Source organism: Ciconia boyciana, chromosome 1 (genome assembly GCF_034638445.1).
Source record: "Ciconia boyciana chromosome 1, ASM3463844v1, whole genome shotgun sequence".
NCBI classification, from domain to species: Eukaryota; Metazoa; Chordata; class Aves; order Ciconiiformes; family Ciconiidae; genus Ciconia; species Ciconia boyciana.
Genome location: NC_132934.1, coordinates 51,364,771 through 51,381,703, shown reverse-complemented (window position 1 = coordinate 51,381,703; position 16,933 = coordinate 51,364,771). Strand labels below are relative to the sequence as shown.

At 46.0% G+C, this 16,933-nt stretch overlaps 1 protein-coding gene across 2 annotated transcripts in view; it reads right to left on the bottom strand.

Annotated features, from left to right (window-relative positions):
* The window catches only part of PLXNC1 (plexin C1), a 73,091-nt gene extending 57,998 nt beyond the window's left edge, over positions 1-15,093 (bottom strand). For both annotated transcript variants that reach the window (XM_072865342.1, XM_072865352.1), the window contains exons 1-3: positions 13,847-15,093; positions 2,157-2,279; positions 640-774 (exon numbers count right to left, since the gene is read on the bottom strand). In XM_072865342.1, the coding sequence (XP_072721443.1) occupies positions 640-774; positions 2,157-2,279; positions 13,847-14,794 (1,206 nt within the window). In that variant the 5' untranslated portion in view covers positions 14,795-15,093. The remainder of the gene's footprint in view (positions 1-639; positions 775-2,156; positions 2,280-13,846) is intronic.
* Between the last annotated feature and the right edge of the window lie 1,840 nt (positions 15,094-16,933).

The following is a 16,933-nucleotide window of genomic DNA, read 5'->3' as shown; positions in this document are numbered from 1 at the left end:
GCCAGCCCTTATGTTTTCTTATGTATTGCTGAACTCCTTGGCCTCACTATGTATACACGTTAATCACTTCTGATTGTGTTTTTGCTTTGTTTTGTTTTTTTAAAGTCTATGCCTAACTGAAGATGATGAGAATTCTATCATTATGAATTGATTTCAGCAGAACTAAGACTTCAAACCCATCTCCCAAATTAAGAGATTTCTCCACGTTAGAAACTCCATAACTGACTAGCAAACCCTGGCCTACCGATACCTGGATTGCTAATTCAGAGGAACTGCATCTCCAAAGAGTCTACAAGTTTTATTTGCTACCTCCAAGCTTGATTCTGCATGATGCCTCCAGTAAAAAGAGAAACGAAGACTCTCTCGACAGAATGACATAAAATAAGTGTGGGATTAAGGGTGTTGCTGGATCATAGCAACAGTGGGAAGCACCATGACAGTGGAAGCTCTTCTGAGCTCTGCAGAAGCACAGCCCAAACTTAGCCAAAATAACCAGAGATTAGATGTAAAGTTGGTAACCACAGTTTGGATATTTAAGGTCTAACTCTGACCGAAACTGATGCTTCACTTATAAAGTGGCAGAAATCCTTAAAGCAGTAGTTTACTTGAAATTATTATTTTATTTAATATTGTGCTTACCTTATTGGCAGAGGACAGATAGATGTAGTTATTATCTACTGGATCAAGTCGAAGTTTGGGGAAAATGGAAGTTTCTTCCTTAATTTCATATAAAACCTCTGGGCAATTAGATTCCATATCCTCATTAAGAATAGCCTAAAACACATGAAATTAAATTATTCACAAGTCCTTTTATTGATCAGTCAGCATTTTAAACAAAAGCCTAATTTCAGCTACATCAGAGCTTCTGAGATTATTTACTGTGCCCTGATTCAATTCACCTGCTGCACTGGCTCTCACAATGCAGAAAGATGGAGGAAAAGACCACCAGAACACAATTTCAACCAAATCCATGCCAGACACATTTTGCACTGAATCTGGCACTGGTTTAGTGTATGAAACATCTCTCCCACCAAGTATGCTCCTGATTGACAACAGACACTGAATGTGGAAGAGATGCCTATATCCCAAAGCCATAATGTGTTAAGTACACCTATGAATGGAGAAGAAAGTATTAGCCTTCAGAAAACAAATTAACATCCAGACACCCACAACATAAAAAGGAACCTAGGCAAGTTACTGACAACTGTCTTCAGGACAGAAGTTTATTTGTGGCTTCTGTGAGTATACATCTGAGGTGGTATTTCTTTTTCTTACCTTGCTTAACTCTACCACCTTTCGCACAGAATTCAAGAGAACCAGAGACCACAGAAACTTTATTTTGCAAGTTAATAAGCACGCCAACATTGCTATAAGGTTTTCCATACACATGACTAAACACAGGAGATATGTTCATGGTCTCCACTGTGCTAAGGAGACATGGAAGACTTCAATTTCATTTTTCATTATCAAAAGCACAGTGAAATCAAATGGGCAAAAGCTTTTCAAGCTCTCTACTACTACATTCTTCTCCAACTGCCTGCTTAATAAAAACAAAAAATGAGAGTCATTCTTTACAGTGTAGACAGGAAATGCACATTCTCGCAAAACCCAGAAAAAAATTAAAGCATAAAAGACATTTGACTGGATGCTTGAAAAGTTTGATAATGAGATAAGATGACTTTCACTTCCAGGTGATTGATTTAAGCTAGTGTAGGTCAACTATTCAGAAGCTAAGGCAAAATGAATCTTGACTTTTCTCTCTAACGGACAGCTATTCACATCACACAAATAGGCTAACAAACAAATAAATATGCTTCCAAAATCTAACAATATTTAATATTTCTACTGGAAAATCAAAGCAAGGAAGGAAACAAAAGACAGAGTAACTGAGAACTCCACAGTCCATAAATTGATACTGTGGGCACTAGCAGTTTAATGAAATGCTTCCATGAATTTTAAGCAGGGTACATAATTGCTTTTGAAAGTTATCTTGTTCTCCAAGTAACAATACAGCAGCTACTTCACAAACAAACAAAAAAGAAACAGAGATTCAGGGGATTATATCTGTTTATAATACAGTGCCTAAACCAGGAAACATTTACCCACTTGAACACAGCAGCAGCTGATGGAGAAGGGAACTCCCACACTCAACTTACCTTCAATAACTGTCCATCATCTGTTCCCAAAAAGAGAACTATCTGATTCAAAACAACTGTGCCATAAACAGCCACTAATCCAGAGTGAATCAAGGTAGGTAATTTCTTGATTGATGGTGCCTCCTGAAAATCATATATAAGAGAAAGCTATTACAAAATCATTTACCTATACTGCAAAACGTTAAGAAAAAGAAAAAGAAGAATCCCTGGAAAGATTCTCAGAGAACTCAACTTTAGACAATACTTTGGGTAACATTTTAATCCTGACACAATTTCAGAGCAACTTATCATTGGAAACAGCACATTAAACTACTTTTTCATACATGGCAACTGGTCATGTCTGTGACAGAGATTACATCTACTGAAGCTAAATCACTGACCTCAGTGGGACACAGACTTGGCTGAACAGCAGCAAGTTACTTTGCAACAGAATTTCTCTTTTTTGGGACATAATGCCCTGGGCTTATTCTGAATTGTCAGTTCTTCTCAACGAAGCCATGCTTTGCCATCATCTGACTGCACCTACGATGAAGGCTACAGATACACTCAGCAACGACTTTTAAAGGCATGAAAATATTCTGAAGAAAGAAGGTGCTTCAAACACACAGATTTTTATTTTTTTTTGTGTGTGTGTGTGTGTCAGAAAATGCGGAGCTTCATCCTCCCCTTTCTGGTTTCCTGCTTTACACTAAAGGAAGTTGAGACTTGCGTATTACATAAATATAAAAATGAGATAAAGCAGCATAAAGTTCATGTCAGGGAGAACATCAAATGTACCCATGTGAACTTTAAAATCAACGTGTTACCTACAATTCTCTGTCCAAGCTGAAGAAAGTTAAGTGACAAACACGTGTAAGCAGCTCATGCAGGAAAACATCATGCAGGAAATCCCTGTATCTTGCGGAAGGAAAAACCAAACCAAATAACCCTGACTGTAGACGACCAAGTGCTAAAAGGAAGCCCTGATGTGTGAGAATAAGGTCATTCACCAGGTGAGAGATGGTCTCTGCCCCAAACTCCCTACAAGCCCAGATATCTCCCTAGCAAGCCGTACCTCAGTTTTGCAGTCCTGTAATTGCTTTAAGTCAATCTCCATGGCAGATGCTGCCAAAGGTGTGATCCCACCTGCTCTTCAAATGGGTCCAACCCCAGCCAAGCTCTACCTCCCCTTCCCCTCCGTTAGCGTAATGCTTTCCAGTGAGCCTGGTTAAGGAAATGAGGTGCACCTAGAAAATGGTCTGTAAATCCATCTACCTTCCTACCTACCTACCTACATTTTCATTTGAGTCTTTCTCCTCATCACATGAACATGTGGCTGCATGGACGCCAGTGCTGGCACAAAGGAGCGGCAGGCATGGAGAGGTGGGAGGATGAGCTCAGGTAGGACCAGGTCCTTCGGAACAAGCCCTGTGGGTCAGCTTACAAAGCCCAGAATCTCAGCCTCAAGGATGGATTCCTAAACCTACAGGAACCCTCTGAGTGCAAGAACCTATTTTGCTTTAATGCACAAGACAAAGTGTGAGAATGGACCATTAAAACTGACATTTTGCAGAAAGGTGAAGGCATTTCTCAAAGTTATGAAGCAAATCCATAACACAGTAACAGCTGAATTCAACTCTCTTGCATGCTAGGATGCTGGCTTAACCCCAAAAAGTCTTTCCACATAGAAATAAATTTTTTTCTAAACTGCAATCCTAAGTCAATTAAAATCTTTTTCAGTCATCTGAATTATTTTAATTAGCTTGCAAGAACAGCTACTTGGAGTAAAAGAAGACTTGATTAACTTTCATATTTAAAGATTTTTTTTTTTCATGCAGCAGGAAGAAGACACAGGAACTGTCATGTACTGGCACAGAACTTCAGTAAAACCCACTTAGGCATGAGACTTCACTACCATGGAGGACTGTTTTAGATATAGGGGGGGAAAAAGTGATTGCAAGCATTTTAAGGTAGAAAAAGTTAACTTACTTTTTTATTAGACCAGTAGGTAACAAAACTCCAGCACTGGTGCACACAATGAGCCTTCACTCAAGCTGAGTGAGGAGGTGAAGCTTCCAGGCTTTCATTTCCACCAGAATTAGGATATTTTTTTCTGCAATGCACTGTATAGTAGTGTAAGGAAAACAAACCACCCTAGGTTCCTCACAGACTCTGTACAATAAGATCACAGAAGAGGGGAGGACTCACCCAGTCTCTGAAAAGCTTTGCTGCCAGATTTTATTTTGACCCATATACTAGTAAAATAGCTAGTGTCATATCAGTGCATCCTCCTCATCTGACTGAAGAACCAATACTGACAAGTGTGGAAGCCTCCTCCCCTCACTCTGCTTGCTAGAGGGAGGGTCAATGCGACATTGAGCTAATACAGATAAGAAGAGGGGGAATTTAGACAGTGGGCAGTCACAACAAAAATTGCTTTCTCTCTTTTGCAACCTATTTCTCAAGCTTGCCTGTTCCCTCCAGGGTGCAGCTGCTGCTTTCACCCTTCTGTCATCCCTTTTCCATGTGCATTTATTTTTTTAACAAGCTCTTTTACCTCTTCCACTGTGACTAATGGGGTTACAGCACTGTAGGGCCTTCCCAAGCTTTTTTCTTTCACAGCTAAATCCATCCTTAAAATGAATTTACAATCTAAACTTCCTTTATACTTGAAGAGTTATTCATCTCCACGATCATCTATCTGTCTATCCTGTAACTTTTTCAGGCTCACACAAAAACAAGAAAAGCAAAAGAAAAGGCAATACAGCTCTAGAAGACCTTTTTTTTTTTAATTCTTCAGTTCTACCCTCTGTTCTATTCTATAGTTCCCCAAAATCTTCATGGGCACAGGTAAGCCTAGAGATCTCCTGAATTAACTTACATTTTGCTTTTAAGTTCACCCCCCAGTGCTGTTTGGTTATTGGCATGAAAGGTATTTATACTCATTTTCTATTTTGCATCTCATTTTCAGATTTATTTATGTATGATTCCAGCTGCAGCAACCATATCCACACTTCTACTTTCTGTCTTGATTTCCTCCTGATTATTTTACATTGCACGCCTCAGAGGGAAGGGCAGCATTTTTAGCTCACGCAGCACTCAACATATTGCAGCTGGCCAAAAAGTAAAAATAAAGGGTTTGAGCATCAGAGTGAATGAACAGATGCAGCTATACAAAAGGACACAAGACTTGTGAGCAGTGTACAGCTATAGTCAATACTGGAACAATACATAGATGTTTTTCCTAGAGGGAAAAAGCTTCTGGAACATCATTCTTCTTTCTTAACTTCACCACCCTTCAACTTCCTGCACCCATTTTTATTATATCAGAGGGTAACAAACTTAAATATCGGTGCATGCAGCAAGCCTTTATTTAGGGCTAAGGAATGAGGAGATGAACTGTTCCAAAATTTTATTTCCACAAGGTTTTTTAATTTGCACATTGCATAGCCATGCCAGGTGGACAAACCATCCCAAGTGAGCAGACTGCAAAAAATCAGGGAGGATGACCAGGAAACGAGACAGTCTTCACAGAGACCTTGCAGAGGCAAGATCCTGAGCCTCATGATGCAAGGCAGAAGGGACAGTCAGAGGCTATGCTTAGCAAGAGGTTGATGGAGACTCCTGAGACGGGGGAGGCTAGAAATTTGTGACTTCTTGCAGCAGCAGAAACATTCCTTCTCTGCTCTCAGATCTGAGTTTACAGAATTGATAGTGTCCTAGTAACCAATGAGGGCAAACAAGCTCCATTAAGGAAGGCTTTGAAACTAACTGAGCTTGAACATATAGCATTAGCAGAAAGCAAGAGGAAGTGGTGGGTGACCGTGGTTGGAGATTCCCTCCTGTGAAGGATGAAGGCACACAACTGCTAAACCGTCATGATGTTGCAACAGGTTTCTTTTTTTTTAGGGGCTCCAATCCATTATGTTGCAGAGAGAGTGCCAATGATTTTCCATTCCTTGGACCACTACCCACTGTTGCACATCCACGTGGACACCAAAGACATTGCCATTGGCATTGTGGCATTGGCACGTGCCTTTGCACTAGACACTGCCTAGTGCAGTTCAGGACTACAGAGCTCTGGGGGCAAAGTGAAGGAGATGGGACCCCAGGCTTTGTTAACCCTATGGGGTCAGTGAAGGGTGATGCTCTTCTGGATTTGCTACTCACAAACAAGGAAGAACTGACTGGAGATGTGACAATCAACGGCAGCCTTCACTGTAGTAACTATGAAATAACTGAGTTCCTGAGGGTGGTGAGGAAAGAACAGTAGTACAGACCAGGCTTCAGCTCGTTCAGGGATGGATCATCAGGCTGGATGGATCATCAGGCTCAAAAGGTATTGGTTAATGGTTTTTACTCTACCTAGACACTGGTTACAGGTGGAGTTCCTCAGGGAACCTATCCTGCGACATTGTTAAGAGACGAGCCCCAAATGGCTGTACTGTGAGCCCTGAGAGACGTTAGTGGATGATGCCCCGAGAGACAAAATGGAAGCCACAAGGAGTGGCCAGGTGTCACTTCTCTTGGCTTGACAGGCTGACTCAGAATTAAATGACCTGTACTTGGACTCAAATAGAATCTATAGCCCATACAGACTGTATTCAAGGGGAATTATTCTTGTATCTTCTTACATTATTGGGAACAATAGTATTACTAACATATCTTTATAGATATACTGATTTCTTTAAGTATCTTTGTATGTTTATATGTGTCATTACCTGCAAGTATTGCTTAGCTGAAGAAATATGAAGTCAGAAAAAAACCCGCAGTAACTAGGGAAAAGGTAAAGGCGGCAGAGGGAGATCACGACCACCGACTCAATTAAAGCCTTAAGTTGAAATGGGAGAGGTGTAGACCAATGGAAAACTGCTTTGTGTGGTTACTTATGCATATGTATAACTAGACTGTATAAACATTGTACCGAACTTTGTGATAGTGGTGTGGAATGACCACCTAGCACCCATCTCTGCGCAGAGACATGAAATGAAAAGCCTCTGCCCTGTGCGTATATTGGTGTCTCGCACACCGCGTAAACGACCTCACGCTTGTGGAATAACGGTTTTGGCGACCCAGACGGGACTGCGCTGTCAGCCTTGCCTGGTTCGTCTTGCTGCACCTGACGGGGAGAAGACTCCTTCAGCTCCTGTCCTGCAGCCAGGCAGTAATCGACACAACGGTGCAACGCTACTAAAAAGAGGTGTCTCAACCACTCCCGAGGCCGGAAAGAGAGAAGAATAAATAGGGGCATGCACAGGGGCTCGGGGGCTTCTTCTACACCCAACAGCCTTGTTGGCAGGACCAACACTGTATCCAGGACTGGTGATATTTCTACCTAAATCTCTTTCTCTTTTTCCCTCTTTATCTTTCTCTCCCCCTTTTCTCTCAGGGTTTGTTAACTAAAGGCCTACCTTATTTTCAGCAAAGCCGCTCAGGCTGATATAATCGTGCAATAACCAATAGTTATAGGATATTGTTCATATAGAAGTGTCTCATTCTCAGTAAAGTTGATGTTTGTTTATGGACCTTGAGTGTTGTTTCACTTTAATTCACACCGAGGGGATTTGCAAATCTGAGTCACTCCCGAGTGGGGTTGAGAGGGATCTGGCAGGCAGACGCTGACTCTGCTCTGTGGCTACCCTTATTGTCCTTGTAACCCTTAGACATAAACTATTGACCAAGTCTGAGACTAAGACTGGATCCAGCTGCACCTAGACTCCTCCCTGAGAAGGAGTTTAGAAAGCAAGGGGACCCTGTCTGAGCCTCGTGACCCAATGGGAGGGCCACCTCTTCTCCCTTAGCCACATGCCAGACTCACATCCCTAACATGACATCCTCGGCGTCACGATTTTACTTCCCCCTCCCCACAGGTGGGACGTGACAGACATGTCCTGCTCAATATCTTTATCAATGACCTGGAGGAAGACACTGAAAGCTTCTGGGTTAAGCTTGTGGATGACATCAAAATCAGTTGTCATGCCTGAGTGCAGAGCTGCCATTCAGAGGCCCCCAGGTGGGCTGTAGGAGTAGGCCAACAGGAACCCCAAGAAATTCAGCAAGGACAAATGCAAAGTCCTGCACCTGGGATGGACTAAACCCCTGTGACAATACAGACTGGAGAGCAGCTCTGCTGAAAAGGACACAAGGGTCCTGGAGGGCAGTAAGCTACATGGTGTACCCAGGCAGCAGTGATGGTTAACAGCATCCTGGGCTGTATGGACAGGAGCACAGCCAGATCGAGCAAGGAAAGTGATTACTCTCGTTTACCTGGCATATGTTCAATTGTGCCTAGGATACTGCGCTCAGTTCTGGGACCCTCAGCACAGCACTGACCTTGATAAGTCAGAGTGAGTTCAGTGGTGGGCCACTGTGATGGTCAGAGCCTGGAGCACCTGCCCTATGAGGAAAGCCTGAGGGAACTGGGCTGGTTCAGCCTATTGCTGGGACAATTTCAGAGGGACCAGAGAAACAGAGCCAGGCTCTTGATTGAGCTGTATGCAGTACAACAAGAGATAATGACACAAACTGAACCAGGGGAGGCTTCTAGTGGACAGGAGATTAAAAAACATCACTATGAGGAGGACAATTAAGCAGAACAGGTTGTCCAGAGAGGTTGTGCAGTCTCCATCCCTGAAGGTTTCAAGATCTGACAGGACAAAGCTCAGAGCAACCTTGTCTGATCTCAGAGCTGACCCTGCTGTGAGCAGGGGGCTGGACTGGAGCCCTCCTCTGAGGTTCCTTCCAACCTGAACGATTCTGTGATCCCAAGGAAGCGAATCCTCTGTTCAAGAGCCCTCAGGCTCTCAAAAGTTTCCACTAAGAACACCTGGTGAAGCCAGGTGACTAAAAGCAACTCTTCTTCTTACAGACAATGTGAGAGTTTACAAGTCTCCTATGGCTTACTTCCTACACCAAACAGGGATGAACCGACAATTCATTGTAACCGGACGGAAATATTCACTCTAGAAATGTTAACTCTAGAAATCTGTCAAACATCCGATGAAATTCTAGCAGTCTGGTAATACACAGGAGATGACTTTACAACTAGAAAATTATTACAGGATCAATTTTGATACCAAATGATATTTAGAAGTCTGCAATTCTTTCCTTAAATAAAAGACTATGAATCATTTTGGAATGAGTTACCACACAAATTCAAATGTCATTCCTGCAAATTAATGGCGGTGATTAAACTGATGTGACTCTGTTGACTTCAAAATCTCATTTCAGTAGAGCTTATACCAGCTAAGATTTGTCCTAGGATTCCAAACTATACTCGATAAATTAAGGGGCATATACCAACCCACATACTTATCACCCAGTGAAAAATGCAAAAATTCAAAGAACAGACTGTTACATATCTTTACTTGCATTAAATAGCAGATGAAAATCCAACCAAGATAGCTTAGCATTCAGTAGCTATCACAGCTATTTAGCCTTTGTAAATCATAAAATAAACACCTTAATATAAACTACAGCAACTTCTCTCTGTCTTACATGTATATGCCTAACACTTTTTTGGATTTTCTCCCTGAAAAACTGTAGAATCCTTTTCTTCCCATGCAACTTTTTTTAACAGCAAAACTAATTTCCAGATTTGTCACTGAGGTTAGGTAACATCCTACAACTCTCTCCTGTTGATGTTCTCTACTTTGAGCACTTCTCCTACTCATCTACTTGGCTGTGATCTGCAAGGTCCTGGGATCTCTGGGAGAGATCTGTTATTCTAGTAGCTCCTGTTCAGCCACAGAACAACAGAAGGAAAGGCCTTCTTAAAGCTCACTAGCTACTGGAGCAAGTTTGTGACAAATTCCAGCATTCCTCCTATGTACTGGCTAAGGAGCTTCGATTTCATAACTGTGATCCACCAAAAATGTTTGTTAGTGCTCAGTCAGATTTCTGAAAAGAAACAGAGAATGAGATTTGGCAAATTCACATTTATTAACTAAGGAAATTGTGAAGAAGATGTGCTTACATACATGCAGGTTATGCTAGCGAGTCCATTAACGCATAAACCTCGACAGTGTGTTCAAGTAGATATAATCAAAACTAAGAAACGTGGATCAGAGGAAAACAAGCTGAATATAAAACTGTGAAATGTTTTCAGAGTAGTTTTGTCTAAGACCCCACTTGCTCTTGCTAGTTACAGATCATGTTTCTGGGAATCCAGTATTATATATGCCCAGAATAAACACATCCAACTAAGACAAAATGCTTTGTGCACACTGCTGCACAAAACAAAAACAGAATTAGCTAGTTCTCTTAAGCAGCAATTCCACAGAATTTGTAGCAGTCACCTACTTTTTGATAAAGTTGGTAAGCAAGGACCTTAAAAATTATGAATTTTCAATGACAGACTCCAATGCAGCATTAAAACTTAATGCAAATGTCAACTTTGGCCTAAGTAGCAATGCGAGGCTAAAGAGATTACACACCTACAATGAGTTCCTACAGGATGTGGAGCAATTTGGTTCCAATCCAGTGAAGTACTCAAGTTCATGCTAAACTTTAAATGCATGGGCAGTTCCCCTGAAGATGCTGGAACTACTTATAGGCCTAATGTTAAATATGCCCTTAAGTGCTTTACTGGGTTAGGGCCAGAAAGCTCAGTACCTTACAGGAATGAGTTCAGAGTAGAACATGCAGCAGTAGCATAGCAGGGAATTCAGGACCACAAATACCTCAGGCTAAGTCCCTCTTGCAGTGTGCTATTGAGAAGTGCAGTGCCAACACAGTGCAAACACAAGCAGCTGTGTGAGTGCAGACAGGTAAGAGGATGTCTTGCCTAAAGGTAATCAGAATAATTACAGAAATATGAAGAATGACATGATCAGAAGGAAAACAAACTGCCACTACTCCCTAACGTATATTCTAGCTATAAATTGTATTCCTGCAGTGAAAAAAAAATTGTGTTTTCAATTCCTATGTAAACTGACAGTCCGTGCCCGTAATCGTGATCAGTGTATCTCACATCACGCCTGAGCTCCAGAATTCAAGTGTACCCAGCAAAGAAGAATAAGAACCACAGCACCCTACAACACATGGCACCTGCAATGCAAAAATCCAGCTGACATTCAGCACGGTCCACTCACCACAAACACCGTGCAGGTCTTGTACTCCAGGCAACCATAAAGATGCAACACATTCATTTGCTCAGTACCAACACTGTCTTTAAAAGACTGGGCTTTAAAGCACACATTAAGTACTGTTGCTTGCTGCCATTCCTACACATTGTACTACAACGAACTCGTGACAGCTCCGTGCTACCACAGCACTCCTTTCTGGCCAGAGCCACTGCTAGCTATCGCACACACTTCTACCAGCTGTGCACTGACGGACGTGCTGCGCACCATCTTCCTGACAGTTATGAAGCCTGAACGCTTCTGAGTCCAAGAAGAGCATGTTCCACATTTGCAGGGACTCCCATGATTTATTTGGTGAGAGACAGTAGAAGGATCTGGACTGAAACAACCCAGAAGCAGCAGCATATGGGCCTGTCATCTCCGAATTTACTCTGCAATAGCCTAGCCTAACCTTCTGTAGTATAAAAAACATATTAAAGCTGAACTACATGCATTTATTTCTGTGTTTATACACCATAAGCACATATAATTAGCTTAAAAAGGGAGCATAATTAGCCATGTAGTGTTATAGGTCATATTACTACACAACACCCAGATGTCCTGCTATCTCACAAAATATTAAAATACCACTTTCCTGTCAGTGGTAAACTGTATTTATGGTTGTGCCAAAATATCATGATTAATAACATCACCATAGTTAGGGACATAATGTTAAGCAAACAATCCCTTTAATCATTTTTAAAGTTGGGATTCTTCAGCATTGTAGCCAAACATAATCTCCACTTCCAGGAGGACAAGCCTTTTGGGACATGAAAGTAACTTTGGAGTCACAGGAGTCTGATCTGAATCAGATCAATCCTGAAACAAGTAGATCACTGATTCTTCACATTCAGGCACTGGGAAGCAATGGGGACAGGGGATTGAGAGGAACACCAGTGAGACAGAAATACCCGCCTCACCTTACATGCATTATCTTACTCTACGAAATCCATGAGACCCTTCTGGAATTTTTAGCGTGGGGCTTTGGAAAGTGTTTATAAAGGATCTGCTGCCCAGGGAGGTTTCTTTTTTTTTTTTTGCTTTGCAGGCTCAGAAAGCACCTCGCAAAGAAACCCCACGAGTAATTAGGAACAAGGAATACAAATTAAAAATCCAACTAGCAAACAAGTATTTTGGGATGAGGATGAGACTTCAAATTCATTCAGCAAGTTTGTCTTGTGAGAGCATAGAAATCATGCAGTAAGCTATAAGCTGGCACTGGAAATCAAAGGATTGGCTCCGGCTCTGTTGCGAGAGTTTCACTATTTACTTCAGCACAGTTGTTTCACCCACATATGGGGTTCTCATTCATAACTATGTCCTCTAATACTGGCAATAGTCTCACAACTCAGCAGGGAGATGAGCAGACTGAATCGCACGTGCCCTCCGGTAGCTTGTATTTGGAAGAATCTCGGCACTGCGCTCTGCTATGGGCTAGATTTGGGAAGCCAAGGAGCGACAGTAAATCTACTGCATTTCTTTCAAGGAGTTTCCAACAAACTCCCATCGTAACACAGCAAGGATTCAGGGGTTAAGCAGCAAAGTCCCTGGATAGTGGGGGAGCTGCAAAAGGCCAGGGCTTGCTTTATGATGGCTTGCTTGACCCCCTATGGTTGTCCCTGACACTTTTCAGGGTTGTTCCTTTTGACACAGCTCTGAAAAGACTTCTGAGTGTGACTTGAAAGCATGGACACGCCTTGCAAAAGCCCCTTCTCCTGAATTACATTTTCAGCTTCTTGAATTTCATTTTTAGTCCATTTCTTTACTAGCTACCGAGGCCACAGCAAAGCCGGGTGCCTTGCCCACCCTGCCCTCCATGTGCACAGCTCACCCTCAAAAGGAGGAAGGAGCTGAAGAGAGAGTGTTAGAGAAGTAGGTGACCAGGGGATCTCCATGGGATACCACTGCCTGTGAAAATGTAACCACTGCAACAACAAAGACATATCGCCTATTGCTGTCTGCTGCACATATGGGTTTGGGGGGGGTGGCTGTGAGCCCTCTCGAGCAAGGCCAATCCTGGGAGGTTTGGGAAACACCTACCACCGAACAAGCAACCATAAATAACTAGTGAGCAATGGGGATAACAACGCACACAGCCCAGTGCACAGGAGTCAATTTGATGCGCTTTTTTTTTCATTTCTGATGTAGCTGCAATGACATGAGATGTGAATGCACAGAATAAGGTAGGAGACGCTCTATCTAGGCTGTATGGAAAATGCAATGAAGTATGACTAATCCTTGACAGAAAAGGGTGCATTGAGTGAGGAGCCCGAGACTCAGGCCTGACCCAGGATGCCCTCAGGTGTTTCCTCAGACATGTCTTCTGCGAGATGCAGGTGGGAAGGACACTCCAGGATCTGGTAAGGGATCAGCTTTTTAGAAACATAAAGTGCTGGAGAAATCATTAGGGCTGATGGAGCCAGGGCTGAAGCACAAAGCCTGGTGTGGCTCTGAAGTTCCCCGTGAACTTCACATGCCTTCGGGTCAGGGACACCCCACGAGTCATGCACAGCGACACCAGCCACAACAACAACAGTGACAACAACGGCGTGCAGGAGAAAAGCTTAGCAAAACGATGCCCAGACTTACACAGCTCTTCTCGTTCATGATGAAGTGCGTGGACGCACAGGCTTGCTTCTTCACCTCCTCCATCCCAAAGATGCAGACTGCGGTGGCATTCCAGGCCTTGGTGCCGTGGCTGTGGCGGAAAACACCCACCCACCAGCCCCGCTCGCCCTGGCGGACAAGGCTGGAGGAAACGATAAGGCTTCTGCACCCGCAGTCCAAATAAACGTGCCCTTGCAAAGTAAGGCCACCCTGTGAGGGGTGCAGCTGGTGCAGGACAGCCATGCTTGGTGGCTCCGTGTCGTTGCCCGACTTGGCCTTCAACGTGTAGTAGGGAAAGAAGAGGTGATCCCCCCACTGGAGCGCATCAACAAAGTGCAAAGGCTCCTTGCGCTTGATGATGCCCAGCTCCTCCTTGGACGCCAGGTTGTCCATGCTGCGCACCGTGATGACGGTCGCCTCATCGGACTGGGAGGGCTCGCAGCCCAAATGGGTCCCGTAGGGGCCGGCCGAGTAGGTGGCCGCCACGGCCAGGTACCAGGCGCCGGCCAGCCTGAAGACGACGCCGGCGGTGGAGCCGTCGGGCAGGCAGCTGACCACCTCGCTGCGGTTGAAGCGCTGCCGGTAGGCCGGCTGCTCCCAGACCTCGCAGGTGCCGTCCTTCTGGGTCCAGCCGGCCAGCAGGACGCCCTCTCCTCTGGCCTCCTCGTAGGACAGCAGCAGGTTGCTGCGCACGCCGGGGGGCTCCCCGCAGCCCTGCCCCGCCGCCGCTGGCACCACGCGGCGGCGGAGCCGCAGCTCGGGCCGCAGCTCGTAGAGGCAGCTGCCGCCCGCCACCAGCACGCCGCCGCCGCTCACCTCGATGTTGTCGATGGGGGCCCCCGGCAGCTCGAAGCTCTGGGGGCCGCCGGCGCCCGCCAGCGCCGCCAGCAGGGGCAGCGCCCAGCTGAGGGCGGGCGGCGGCGCCGCCATGGGCGCGGGCTCGGCTCGGCGCCGCGGGGCGCCTCAGGCGGCGGCGGGCGGCGGGCGCTGCTGCGCCATGCTGCGCGGAGCCGAGGGGCCGGGCGCGCCGCGCTGCCGCTGCCGCCGCTGCCGCCGCCGCCGCTTCTCCCTCCGCCGCGGCCGGGCTGCGCGCGGGCGGGGAGTTCCTCTTTCGGGGCGGGGAGGAGGGGGTGCCTGCACGGGAGAGGTGGGCCGGGCTCCTCCGGGAGGGCTGCCGAGCCACCTCGTCGCCGTGCGCCGCCGCTCCCCCTCCGCCCCCCGGGCCCGCCGGCCCGCCTCGCCGCGGACGGGGGGCGGCGGCGGAGCCGCGGGAGCCCACCTCGGCCGCCGGGGGCCGGCGCTGGGGCTGGGGCTGGGGGCGGCCCTTTCGCCGCGGCGCGGCGGGACGCGGAGGGGGGCGAGAGGCGCCGCACCTCAGGCGGGCCACCTCGCCTGGCCGCCAGCCGGGGCAGCCGCCCCCTCCGCACCTCCCCCGCCGGCGCCCTGCAGCCGCTCACCCATGGGGACCCCGCCGGGGCAGGGCGGCCCCCGCGCACCCCGCTCTGCTTCGCTCCCTCCCCGGCTGCAGCCTCCCTGCGGCCACCGTGCGCGCAGCGGGCGGAGGAGGGAGGCAGCGCGGCCGGCGGTGGAGGGGCTGAGCGGGGAGAGGCCCCTGGGCCGGTCCGCTGGTGGGTGCAGGCTGTGGGCGCAGGGTCAGGCTCTGCTGCGCTGCAAGCTTGGAAACCCGGCTTACACCCGTTAAAATACTCTGCGTAACCGTCCTGCCAAAGATCAGCCCCATAGCCCGGTCGGTCGCTGCCCCCGTGAGCGGGAAGATTGAGGTGTCGGGTCTCTAGTTTGAAATCTCATGGTCTTGCCTGAGGTAGAACAAAGGCGCGAGGCTTTCTCCCGAGTTCAGCAGGGCAGACAAAAAGCCCTGCCCGCTCCAGCTGTGCTGCTGCGAAATGGACGCCCTTCCAGTGCGCGCTGGGCGGCTGGACGGGCCACGTTGAATGGCACAACCAATTTCTTTCCCACTGGGTCATTGCTGGTACAGGCTCAACAAAATGAGAAGCATAGGCTGCATGCTCAGCTAACGGTAAATGATCGTTTTGCTGAATTTTAAATGAAAAATGGACTTACTTAGCAAAGATGCATCATAGTGTTCTCTCATGGGTGTCTCTGGAAACTGGGTGAGGATGGGCATAGGGCCCATTGCCACTCTTACTGAGAACAGGGCCCAATGTTCAAAACCAAGAGGCCAGTTGACCCTCCATTTACACTGCTTTTATCTTAAAGTAGCTTTACATGGGGAGTAAGTGGAACTACAAAAACTAGAACAAAAGTAACCTCTGTATAAATAAGTCAAGCACAACATTTTCAAGTAGGAAGTGCAATGTAGTTAGAAAATGTTTATCTTTCTCCATTACTGTACCCAGCAGCAGTTACTGTACAAGAATTGACATTGCTCTGGTCACCAAAAGTATTTGACCATCTTGCAGCAATCGGCATCTAGGACAAATATTACCATGAAGTTCAGAGCCTTCCACAACTCATCTGCTTATCCTTTGTACAATGACTCCAAAACGTGTCCAAAACTGCAAAATGTAGCAGAGGATGTGGAACAGAATAATTGCGCAATTTTTCTTCTCACCAGTTGCAAAGAGATGCTCTACCTACTAACAAACGCTGCCTGCAGATCCCCATGCAGGACTGAACTTCTAGTCAACACATAAGCAAAGTAAACCTTCGTGCCAATATCACCAAAGCAGATTGTGTACAGAAATGCAATTTATACAGCTTTGCAAAGGAGGCTGAGCATGTCGTGCTGGAGTGCATTATACGCTACCTTGCCTTCTCGTTGCTTTTCAGTGCAAATATAAAGCTCTCAGTGATCTACGTCTTGCTCACAACCTATGAGGCTAAGCAGGAAAGCAGACCAACCTATCTGCAAGGCATCTTTGGTCCTGGCCACAGAGCATGTCCAGCAATAGGTCTCCTTCTGCGGATATCCCTCCCTTTGCAAAATTACTGAGCTCTGCATTTGTTGTTTTACAGGACTGACCAAACTGCCGGTTTCTCAGGCTTTATGTTTAAAATAAGCCACATGTACTTCACTGAATGACTGAT